Source organism: Lactuca virosa, chromosome 1 (genome assembly GCF_052849685.1).
Source record: "Lactuca virosa cultivar CGN04683 chromosome 1, Lactuca_virosa_CGN04683_v6, whole genome shotgun sequence".
NCBI classification, from domain to species: domain Eukaryota; kingdom Viridiplantae; phylum Streptophyta; class Magnoliopsida; order Asterales; family Asteraceae; genus Lactuca; species Lactuca virosa.
In genome coordinates this window covers 65,664,917-65,677,499 of record NC_136426.1, presented here as the reverse complement: position 1 = coordinate 65,677,499, position 12,583 = coordinate 65,664,917, and the positions used below count along the sequence as shown (strand labels likewise).

At 32.9% G+C, this 12,583-nt stretch overlaps 1 protein-coding gene across 1 annotated transcript; it reads left to right on the top strand.

The window, feature by feature from the left end:
- The first annotated feature begins 861 nt into the window (after nucleotides 1-861).
- LOC145142802 (pleiotropic drug resistance protein 1-like) lies at nucleotides 862-11,527 on the top strand. The gene is made up of 20 exons (XM_079074793.1): nucleotides 862-1,550; nucleotides 3,524-3,644; nucleotides 4,000-4,088; nucleotides 4,203-4,287; nucleotides 6,044-6,203; nucleotides 6,287-6,363; nucleotides 6,439-6,492; nucleotides 6,719-7,111; nucleotides 7,197-7,478; nucleotides 7,773-8,089; nucleotides 8,168-8,328; nucleotides 8,411-8,514; nucleotides 8,598-8,748; nucleotides 8,839-9,014; nucleotides 9,109-9,441; nucleotides 9,524-9,814; nucleotides 9,913-10,358; nucleotides 10,432-10,603; nucleotides 10,706-10,960; nucleotides 11,051-11,527. Exons 1-20 carry the CDS (start codon nucleotides 1,180-1,182, stop codon nucleotides 11,306-11,308), a joined length of 4,296 nt encoding a protein of 1,431 aa, XP_078930919.1. The 5' UTR covers nucleotides 862-1,179; the 3' UTR covers nucleotides 11,309-11,527.
- Nucleotides 11,528-12,583: the final 1,056 nt, after the last annotated feature.

Here is a 12,583-nt window from a genome sequence, read left to right as displayed (position 1 = left end):
GAAAGTCAATATTGGATCTTTGAAATTGGGATTCGCCTTACTGAGTTAAAAACACTAAAACATCGAGAAAGTTTCTCTTAATCATCTCTAAACTAAAACACATGGATCTGGGAATAAGTTCCTTTAGATTAAGTTGCAGGTTCTTAAAAGATCATCGGCTTTGTATTTCAGGATATGAAATAGAAACATCCTTAAAAAAACCCAAGAATGCTTCGAATTGTTTGGCATTAAAATGCAAGTGGCTTTCATTTTTTTGGTTTCGAAAAACATTTGTGAATTTTGATTTGGTGCTGCTTTAATTTGTCTTTAAATATTTGATTTGTTTAATGTTCGGGTTTGAATGAATTAGTCTGGATTTCATTATTGGCAGAGGATTTGAGTTAAAGATTTGATCATATTTGAGGTTTTGATGTTTAAGAAGAAAGACGGAAAAAAAGGGAAGAAATAAGGAGGGGTAAGGGTTGGCCTTATTTGTATTATATTTTATTATAAATATAAAAAATAATAAAAATACAGTAAAAATAAAATAAGAAGGGTATAACTGTCTTTCTATATCGACCAGGGACCAGACGCGCAACAAAAGCAAACCATAAGGATGGTTTGAGTGAAAAAAAAATTTTGTTAGGGACCAACCATGAAGACTACCTTAAACCACAGGGACCATCCGTGTAATTTACCCTTTTTTTTTTTTTTTTAGTATTTTGATGTTGCTTTTAAATATGTTCTGACTTATAATATTGGCCAGTCATTTATACCTCATATGATATTGCAAATCACGATATTAGCTTTATTAATAAATACAACTTAATGAGTTCATTCTCATGTACACCATTGGCGTTCCCTTATATATATATATAAACAATCCTTTATTTCTTTGCATCCATAATCAAGCCTCCAAACAGTTCTTCCAACACCCGACTGTAAAAACGCTAAACCGCCATTTTCATTTCACATAAGTCCATGCTTTTCTCCACGATTTCTCTATACCCATTTCGATTTCAGTCGTTTTTGAGGAATTTGAAAGCTCAATGCCCTTATCGATTTTGAGGTGATTCAAGGGTTTCTTGAAACACCCACAAAGTTTTTTAGTTTTTTTTTCTTTCAAAGGGTCAAACATATTGTGTCGTTTTTGCAAAAGTTGAGGGGTTTTGATTGGGGTTAGTTGATTTCGTGGTGAAAATGGATGGGGGTGATATATATAAAGCTAGTAGTAGTATAAGGTTAGCGAGTTTAAGGGCAACGAGTGGAAGAACATCGAGTTTAAGATCTGGAAGTACTTCTGTATGGAGGAATTCTGGCATGGATGTGTTTTCGAGATCTTCTCGTGAAGAAGATGATGAAGAGGCTCTTAAATGGGCTTCACTTGAGAAGCTACCGACTTTTGATCGATTAAGGAAAGGTTTGCTGTTTGGATCAACAGGACCTTCTAATGAAGTTGATGTCAATGATCTTGGATTTGAACAGAGACAGCATTTGCTTGACAGACTAGTGAGAGTGGCTGATGAAGATAATGAGAAGTTCTTGTTGAAGCTCAGGCACAGAATTGACCGGTAATGCTCGATCTCTTTATCAAAAAAAAAAAAAAAAAAAAAAAAGGTCGAGATGAGTTTAACAATTAACAGTCTAATACATTTCTAATTGTTTTTTTTTTCTTTCTAAAAATTATAAATATTGGACTAAATATGGTAATTGTAGTTGAAATAAATATAGTCGAGAAGGAATTAAAGCATTTGTATATATTTTGGTTGACGAAAGGGTTAAGTTGTGGATATAATTAGAAAAATTGTATTATTGATATCATAATCTACTTCTACTACAACAATATAAGGTGGTAGCCATTTTTATATATATACGTACGTTTGAGTTGCTTTCGACCTTTGTCTTTTTAACTAACTTATGTATATTTGTTTGGATAAATTAAATAAAAGATACTAAATTTATATAAAATTTAAATTTTAACATCGTGTTTATTTTTTTTTCTCAATTATGTTAAACATTTTACAATTTCATTATAAATTTAACTAATCAATTAATTTGCTTAACGTTTCAAAAAAAAATTAATTTGCTTAAGATGTTTCATGTTTCTCACATCTTGACTAGACAAACAACTGATGTAACTTCCACGTATGATCTAGTTAGCAAACATTTTGAGTTAGATTGAACTCTTAAGTAGATTTGTACCCATTTTCCCTTATTTATTTATTTTTCTCTTAGAGCATCACGATTTTGTACAATGGTTTGTCAAGGTCGCTCACGTGGTTCATCAACACAGAGTGGTGTAATCAAGGCAAGAAAGGTTGTCTACATTAACATCTCCTCAAGAAAAAAAAAATTTGTCTTGCTTACACTATTATGAGATTATTAATTATTTGAACGATCTTGGAAAGCCATTACACAAAATCGTGATGTTCCAAAAAAAAGAAAAAGAAGGAGAAATAAAGGGAATTGAGTACATATCTACATAAAGGTTTAATTTAATAAAAATGTTTCTAAACTAAGATCATATGTAAAAGTCACATCAGTTTTTTGTTTAGTCAGTAAGTGATAAACATAAAAACTTGAAGCAAATAAATTATTGGTAAACTTGTAAAAAAATTATAAATTTAGTGATTTAATTGAGAAAAAATATTAAAATTTTATATAAACTTATTATTTTTATACAGTTTTTCATATTTATTTCATTCATTTGATAAACACATTAAAATACAGCATAAATCAACTATTGTAGATAAATGGATCAAAATTAAGTTCAGTCAAAGATAACGAACTTTTAAGTGGTAAATGGGATGGGTTCTTTTAAAAATAAATTTATTAATTACTTTTATAAAGTTATGATTATAAAAATATTATAAGATACTATCCAATCTTGAAAATATAGGGTTGGTTGACTTTGAAACGTTCACCCTGTATATCTACAGTTAAATTGATCCGTGAAGTGATTTGAACCGTTGATGTATTAATAGTTAATCTTGACCGTAACATGCAATAAAGACTTTGTTTTGATAAATGCTATTATATTCTAAAAATTAAAAACAAAGGATCAATCATGTAATTTAAAAGGATGTTTGACATGGATGTATTATGGACTATTCATTCCAAAAATTAAAAACAAATGATCAATCGTATAATTTAAAAGGATGTTTGAGTTGGTTGTATTATTGACTATTCATATTATTCTTTGTCTTGCGGGTGTATTATTGAATATTCATATTATTTCTTTGTCTTCTCTTGTTGAATTATTTTAATTAGGATTTGATTGGTATATTATATATTTTTATTTAATATATATGACGACGTGCAATCTTATAAAACATAACTGTTACATATAAAATAAATAAATATGTATGAATTACTTCCCTTAATCGTACTTTTATTATTTAATTGTTTTTTTTTTTTTTTTTTCATTCCTATAGCTCATTTTCCGGTGCCGCAATTATTATTTCGCCTTTTTCATCTTGTGACTCCTAACATTTAAAATTCTATAAATAACTACTAAACTAATTTTTGATATATAATATTATAGGGTTGGGATTGATTTGCCAACAATTGAAGTCAAATTTGAACATTTGACCGTGGAGGCAGATGTTAACACAGGCAGCCGAGCTTTACCAAGTTTCATTAACTTTCATATTGATATTTTTGAGGTAAGCAACACGACTCAAAAAAATGTTTCATTTTTTTTTAATGTAGTTTTCCATATTTAATATTCAGTTTAATTACACGTTAATTGTAAATAAAAAATAACAACGAATTTTATCTAATTTTTAATTTGATCAGCAATATTGAAAATCACCAAGAAAAAGGATTGAACTTTACACAAAAAAGTTCTTGTTAATATGAACCGTAATTTTAACCAGCTTTGTCTGTATTACCGTAAATGAAACTTTTTGCAAAGTTAAAACCAGATTGTAAACTATTATTCCTACACTCAAAATGCACAAATAATTTCTAAAAATTTCAAAATCTTACCTAATTCTGGTTTATGTTTATGTTCTGTAGGGGTTCTTGAGCAGGTTCCATCTACTTCCGAATTCGAAAAAGCATATAACTATCCTTGATGATGTTAGTGGTGTTGTTAAACCTAGCAGGTGAGTTAAGAACAAAGAAAACAAAATCATCCATTAATATAACTACATTTTGATTGCTTTATTAGTATCAAAATTCATTTTTTGTACTCAGATTGGATGTAAATGTGTTTTTAGAATGACATTACTTTTGGGTCCTCCAAGCTCGGGGAAGACAACGCTCTTGTTAGCCTTGGGTGGGAAGCTTGCAAAGGAGCTTAAGGTAATTTTTCAATCCTCAAGGTTTCAAAATAGGTTGATTAGTCTAGTTGGTGGTAACATGTTAAAGTGGATTGGGTTGGATTAGTTTGACTAACAAACATTCTATTTTTTGTCTCCTACCGCTCCAAAAAGAGAAACGAAAAACATGTTTTTGTCTATTTTCTTGGAGCTATAAACAATTAATAGGTTAAATATGATTACATAATTATAGTATTAATTAATAAGATATTGACAAAATGATTGAGAGTTATAAGCATTTGAAAACATTTTCTGCAACTTTTAGTCCTTTAATCCATTGGAGAAAAAAGAGGTGGCAAAATAGTCATTGGGTTGTTGTTCTTAAAAGACTTTTTTGACCATTGGAGTTTTAAAATTAACATGATTTAACCACTAAAAGATCTGATCATGTTAAATTGAACTATGAAATCTAAGTTTTGACTAATTTTGCCCCTTAAGACCTTTTGTATCCGGTGACCCAGTTCTCCTACCTACATGACATCTTAAATTAGACCATGAACTTATGATCATGTTAAATTAGACCCTAAACTCTAATTTTATTTTATTTTTGTTAAAACTATACTCGGTTTTAAGTTTGTTTATTTTTATTTTTTTGATTTTTTAGTCAAAACTAAACTCGGTTGTAAGTTTTATTTTTTATTTTTTTTTCAACTTATTTAATTTTCTTAATTTATTTTTTTTTATTTTGATAATTTTTTTTGACATTTTTAAAAAAATGTAAAGTGTATGAATATACTAGAGTATATTACAATTTGGTCCTTTGAGTTTTTTTTTCTATTTTTTATAATTTGGTTATTTATGATTTTTCTAATTTTTTTTTATTTTGATTCAAGTAAATGAAAAAAAAAATATAAGTTCAAAAGAATGAAAAAAATATAAAGAAAAAAAAGTTATGACGAAAATTCCAAATATAAATATACTGAGGGCTCAAATATGTAATTTACTCAATTTTAAATAATTGGTAGGCTTAATATAAAAAAAATGTTAAATAAGGTTATACATGATAATAACAATATACGTTTTCAACCGATATAAGTTGTTTGTTATTAAATTATAATAAATAGATTTACATATAAATGCTTACATAATTTATTAGTTTCGGTGTAAACTTACATTAATAATAAAAAATATATAAAATAAAATAAAAAAAACTTAAAACCGAGTTTAGTTTTAATAAAAAAAATAAAAATAATAAATCAGAGTTTGAGGTCTAATTTTGCATGATTAGAAGTTCAGTTTTCTAATTTATGATGCCACATAAGCACGGAAACCGATTAACCGTCTATATGAGGCCGTTAGGGGCAAAATGAGTCAAAACTCAAAATTTATGGTCCAATTTAACGTGAATGGTTAAATCGAATTAATTTTGAGACTTCGATGGTCAAAAAAAGTTAAAACTCCTTTTATAAAATGTTAAAGTGGGTAATTTATAACTCGGGTCAACATGGGTCAGACCAATTCGGGTTGGCTCACTAATACCTTTTGTGTATTGTTTAAAATTATATAACTAACTATTATATAAAATGTGATTATAAAGACTATATTGTTAAAATAATAATCATGTTTTTAAATGAAACGGTTTAGTTGGTTGTAATTATTTGAATATGTTGATCCTTTGATCCTTTTACTTTTAGTTAAGTTTTGAAGTTTTACCCTTTTGACCCTCTTGATGGCTCCTTCTCTAGAAGTACCAATTTGAGACTTCTATTTTATCCTAAAGTTACAATTTATAAATGCAGAACTCGGGAAAGGTGACGTACAATGGGCATGAATTGCACGAGTTTGTACCCGAAAGAACGGCTGCTTATATCAGTCAAAACGATGTTCATATTGGAGAAATGACTGTCAGAGAAACCTTGGCTTTCTCAGCAAGATGCCAAGGGGTTGGATCACGTTACGGTTAGTTTCATTTCCCATGGTGTTGCAATATATGAAATAAAATAAATCATTTTTCACGAAAGGTTAATAATGTTGAATTACAGAGATGTTGGCAGAGTTGTCAAGAAGAGAAAAAGACGCAAATATTAAACCCGATCCTGATATCGATATCTACATGAAGGTAATTAACGTGTTTCCAAGAATATCTTTTATTGAGAAAACACCGAAATCTTATGATTATTTTCTTATTATTTAGGCTGCAGCAGTAGCAGGACAAGAAGCTAGTGTGGTAACAGATTATACTCTCAAGGTATGATAATATACAACATTACTTTAATTACATATAACAAAATGTGAATGAAAACGGTCGAGATCTAACAACAATACCCACATACACATATGAATGAGGTAAATCGGAGGTTAGATATGAAACGTGAGCTCACAATGATAAATACATGCAAACAAAAAAGAATTAGGACTTATAGTACTCCACTACCCTCATTTCATGATCTAATATGAAACATTATATGTTATAGTTATTGGGGTTGGACATTTGTGCTGATACGATGGTTGGGGATCAAATGGTAAGGGGTATTTCTGGTGGCCAAAAGAAGCGTGTGACAACAGGTGAAATGATTGTGGGACCATCAAAGGTTCTTCTTATGGACGAGATATCTACCGGTTTGGATAGTTCTACAACTTTCCAAATCGTAAAATCGCTTAAGCAGATGCTACACATTCTAGAAGGAACAGCCGTCATTTCTCTCCTTCAGCCGGCACCCGAAACATATGACTTGTTCGATGACATCATCCTCCTCACTGATGGGAAGATCGTGTATCAAGGCCCACGTGAACATGTGCTCGAGTTTTTCGAATCTTTGGGATTCAAATGCCCCGAGAGGAAAGGGGTTGCTGATTTCTTGCAGGAAGTAAGCACACCCGAATTCTGATTATTTTAATTATAACCATGATGATCTTTTGTATTCAGTAATTATTAACAAATTTGGTTTACAGGTGACATCAAAGAAAGATCAAAAGCAATACTGGATGAGAAGAGAGCAGCCTTATAGGTTTGTGACAGCTAAAGAATTTGCTGAGGCGTACGAATCGTTTCATGTTGGAAGGAAAATGAGAGAGGATATTACGACGGCTTATGACAAAACTAAAAGCCACCCTGCTGCGCTTACAACCGAAAAATACGGTTTAAATAAAAAGGAGCTCTTGAAGGCTTGTGTCGATAGAGAAATATTGCTCATGAAGAGAAATTCTTTCATTTATATCTTCAAGTTATTCCAAGTGAGTCTAGTATTTTGCTAAAAAAACATCTTTTTGGCCCTGTTTGTTCCATATGATAGTATAAACGGCCTTATGATGCTTTTCGCATGCATTGGACTGGGATCACATAGGACAAATAATTAAAATCTTTTGTCCCACCAACAAATGTGACCCATGCAATAGGACAAAAAACAGTCACTCGTTTGTGTGAAAGATGGAAATACTTTTCACATCCTCAGCATCAAAAACAGCCTTAAAAAGTTTGTCTAGTGCTTAAATTTTTAACAAACTTTATGATGTTTTGCTTTGTTTCAGCTTCTTGTGTTGTCGTTCATCACTTTGACTCTGTTTTTCCGAACCGAGATGCATAGACGTACTACTGAAGATGGGGGGATATATGTTGGTGCTCTTTTCTTTGGTATTATTATGATCACGTTTAATGGGTTGTCTGAAATATCAATGACAATTGCAAAGCTTCCTGTATACTACAAACAAAGGGACTACCTATTTTACCCTTCGTGGTCTTATGCTCTACCCGCCTGGGTCGTCAAGATTCCCATTTCTTTTATCGAAGCTGCTCTTTGGACAATTCTCACATATTATGTAGTGGGGTTTGATCCTAATATCGCAAGGTAAGTAACTACATTTAAAGAATACCAATTAGATATTGCACAATCATATGTTCTGATTTGCATATGCTTAATTTGCAGATTCTTCAAGCAGTACCTTATTCTGTTGCTTGTTAACCAGATGTCTTCTGGATTGTTTCGGTTTATTGGAGCATTGGGTCGAAATATGATTGTTGCAAACACATTTGGTTCATTCGCGCTACTTTTAATCTTTGCTTTGGGTGGCTTTGTTATTGTTAGAGGTAATAATTACTTAACAAATGCACCGAAATGACCATTGATCTGCTTATTATTGTCAACTAACATGTTTTTCTGTTTTTGAAGAGGATGTAAAGAAATGGTGGTTGTGGGGTTACTGGTCATCCCCACTGATGTACGCCATGAACGGAATTGTTGTGAACGAATTTCTTGGGCATCAATGGAAAGCGGTAAGTCAAGGAAATATGATTTGTATGTGTTAAATATGGATGTATCATTAGGCTTATTTTTATAAATGTTTTTGGTGTTATAGCCATTGAATGGCACCACATTAGGAAAAACTATTATCACATCTGGAGGGTTCTATGCGGAAGCTTATTGGTACTGGATTTCAATTGCGGCCTTGCTGGGATTCATTCTTGTCTTGAACTTGTGTTTTGCTTTGTCTCTGGCTATCCTTGGCCGTGAGTATCTCCATTTTTGATTTTCCATTTTCAGAGAGTACTATTTATAATAAAAATGCTTCATTTTGTAACATTTTTTAAACCCTGCAGCATTCGGGAAAAGTCAGTCAAATGCAGCACATGCTGATAATGACACAGAAGTTGAATTGTCAGCCATGACAACAGGAGATGATGCCACGCAGACCAAGAAGAAAGGAATGATCCTTCCATTTGAACCACATTCAATGACCTTTAATGATGTCAAATACTCTGTTGATATGCCACAGGTAATTAATTAACTTCGAGATAAACAGAAACTATGCAAGCAAAGAGTCCCAATCTGTTCAAGTGTGATTCATATGATGATGATAAATGTTGTAGGAAATGAAAGAGCAAGGGGTGAGTGAAGACAGATTACTGCTACTTAAAGGAGTGAGTGGAGCTTTCCGACCTGGTGTTCTTACAGCTCTCATGGGAGTCAGTGGTGCTGGAAAAACAACTCTGATGGATGTTTTGGCTGGAAGAAAAACCGGTGGTTATATTGAAGGTGACGTTAGGATTTCCGGGTATCCAAAGAAACAAGAAACTTTTGCCCGAATTTCTGGTTACTGTGAGCAAAACGACATCCACTCGCCTCAAGTTACTGTTTACGAGTCTTTGCTTTATTCTGCCTGGCTAAGGCTGGCTACAGATGTTGACGAGCAAACCCGAAAGGTTCGTGTACATCACAATATTGGTCTTGACATCTAAAGATTCGTTTTTGTTTACATATGGCAAAATTTGATGTTGTTCACAGAGTTTTGTTGATGAGGTTATGGATCTGGTGGAGCTGAACCCATTAAGAGACGCGTTAGTTGGGTTGCCAGGTGTCAATGGGCTATCAACTGAACAAAGAAAGCGGTTGACTATTGCTGTTGAGCTTGTAGCCAATCCGTCTATAATCTTCATGGATGAGCCAACTTCAGGACTTGATGCTCGAGCTGCTGCTATTGTCATGAGAACCGTTAGGAACACTGTGGACACAGGAAGAACAGTCGTCTGCACCATTCATCAACCCAGCATTGACATCTTTGAAGCTTTTGATGAGGTAACAAAGAAAGTCATGTGCACATAATTGGCTATTACAAAATGATTAGTATTTGCGTATTTGTTCAGTGATTAATAAACCAATCGGTTTAATTGCAGTTGTTCTTAATGAAACGAGGAGGACAAGAATTATACGTAGGACCCGTGGGTCGCCATTCTTGTGAGTTGATCAAGTATTTTGAGGATATTAATGGGATAAGTAAGATAAAAGACGGATATAACCCTGCGACATGGATGTTGGAGGTGAGTGCTTCAGCACAAGAAATGGCTTTAGGGGTCGATTTCACCGAAATCTACCAGAACTCGGATCTTTACAGGAGAAACAAAGCACTTATCGCTGAATTAAGCGTCCCACGTCCCGGAACAAACGATCTGTATTTCCCGACACAATACTCGCAGTCATTCCTTGTTCAATGTATGGCTTGTTTATGGAAACAACGTTGGTCCTACTGGAGAAACCCTCCTTACACTGCTGTCCGTTTTGCCTTCACCACCTTCATCGCCGTCATGTTCGGTACCATGTTCTGGGATCTCGGTAGCAAAAAGTAAAACCCTAATTCCCTAAACTTATGAAATTAATCCGATTCGTTGTACTAATCTTGATTAAAACATATTCAGGAACACCCAACGGGAGCTAACTAACGCAATAGGTTCAATTTATGCGGCAACCCTCTTCCTGGCTATCCAAAACGCATCGGCGGTGCAACCAGTTGTAGATATCGAGCGCACTGTATTTTACAGAGAACGAGCTGCCGGAATGTATTCTGCTTTGCCGTACGCCTTTGCTCAGGTACCTACTAAATCTAACATCATTACACATACAATTCTTCGTTACACAGACTTACTTTTTCAAATCCAGATATTCATTCTTACATTCTTACAATTTTTGCAGGTTCTGGTTGAAATCCCATATGTTTTCGCACAAAGTGCAGTGTATAGTATTATAGTCTACGCCATGATTGGGTTCGATTGGACAGCAGCCAAGTTCTTCTGGTACTTGTTCTTCCAGTTCTGCTCTTTACTCTACATGACATACTACGGTATGATGACGGTCGCCATTACGCCCAATGCCAACATCGCTGCCATCATTGCCGCCTCGTTTTACGGACTCTTCAACGTCTTTTCAGGATTCGTCATTCCAAGACCCGTAAGTTACTCATTGTTGTTTACATTCGTTATAACTCTTCGATTGCATTTGCACCTTTTGACATAATTCGATCTTTTGCCGTTTTTATAGAGGATTCCGGTGTGGTGGAGATGGTACTATTGGGGGAACCCATTGGCCTGGACCCTGTACGGAATGGTTGTATCTCAGTTTGGGGACTTCGACGACAGGCTTACGAGTGGTGAGACAGTGAAAGGTTACCTGCGTCGGTATTTTGGTTACAAGCATGATTTCCTGCCCGCCATCGCCGGAGTGCATATTGGACTGATTCTGTTTTTCGGGTTCATCTTTGCCTACTGCATTAGAGCCTTCAATTTCCAGAAAAGATAAAAGATAAGCAAACTTTTCGACAAACAATCTTGTACGACAGCATTTTTAATTATTTTTTTTTTAGTTGTAAACAATCTGTGTGAGACAAAATCTTGTGTGAAATTATTGTAAAAGGTATGTATTTTAAGTTTGTTACATGTTCCAAAGAAGTATTATTACAAAGGTATGTATTCTAAGTTTGTTACATGTTCCAAAGAAGTATTATTCTAAATTTTCAAATATTGAAGATTATGTGAGCTTTTTAGGTGCATGGACAGCCACAATGCATTGAATTTCATAGAGTTCAATGGATTAACACATTATTTTTCTATATTTCATACAACTCAATTAATTACAACACATTCAACTCTATAAAGTTCAATAGAAAATTACAAAAGTTAATTTATAGTATGTATTTAAGATTAGAAAACTATGGATGTTGATCGGGTAAAATTTTTGGGTTTCGGGTAGTTCGGGTTTTTCTTTAAAATAATAATACCCGATACCCGACCTATATTGTAATTCGGGTTCTCGTGTTTTGGGTAATCGGGTTTTAGGTCGGGTCGGGTATTTTCGGGTATACCCGAAAATTACTTAATTGTCACTTATTGATTTTTTTATTTTTTATTTTTTTTACATGTAGGTTGGTTTAATAAAAAATTGGGTAGGAAAATACTCCATACAATTAACAAATACATATACAATAACAATACAAGTCATTATAATATATTATGTAATTTTTGAATTTCATTCCAAATTTTGATAATAAAAAAAAAAGCCATGAATATGATTAGAATGGAATAATAAGTCTAAACAAAACAAAAAGAGTCAAAATAATAAAAGTCTAAACACAATTAAAAAAAATCTAAACGCAACCCAACTAAACAATAAAAGTCTAAACATAACAAAAGAGTAAAAGTCATAAGTCGTAACCGAATTCAAAACATAACCAAGTTTCAAATCACCTTCAAATGGTTCTTAGTTTCACAAAAAATATTCATCAATCTTGCATCTTCACGTTGTCACGTTCATTTCCATATCCAATCCGAGCTCTAATTAGACGTACCAATTTCTCCCAATTCTATACAAATAGTATAAGCATTAAAAGGACAAAACATAACATGTCAAAATATTAAAAAATATATTAAAGATAAACAACTACCTTTATCAATTTCTTGTAGGTTTTCTCAATATTTGTTCAAAATCGATGTTGTCACTTATACCACCCCGAAGCCAATCTTGGGTACAAATTATACTTTCAACAATCTTAGGAGTCAAAGAACTCCTATACGGATC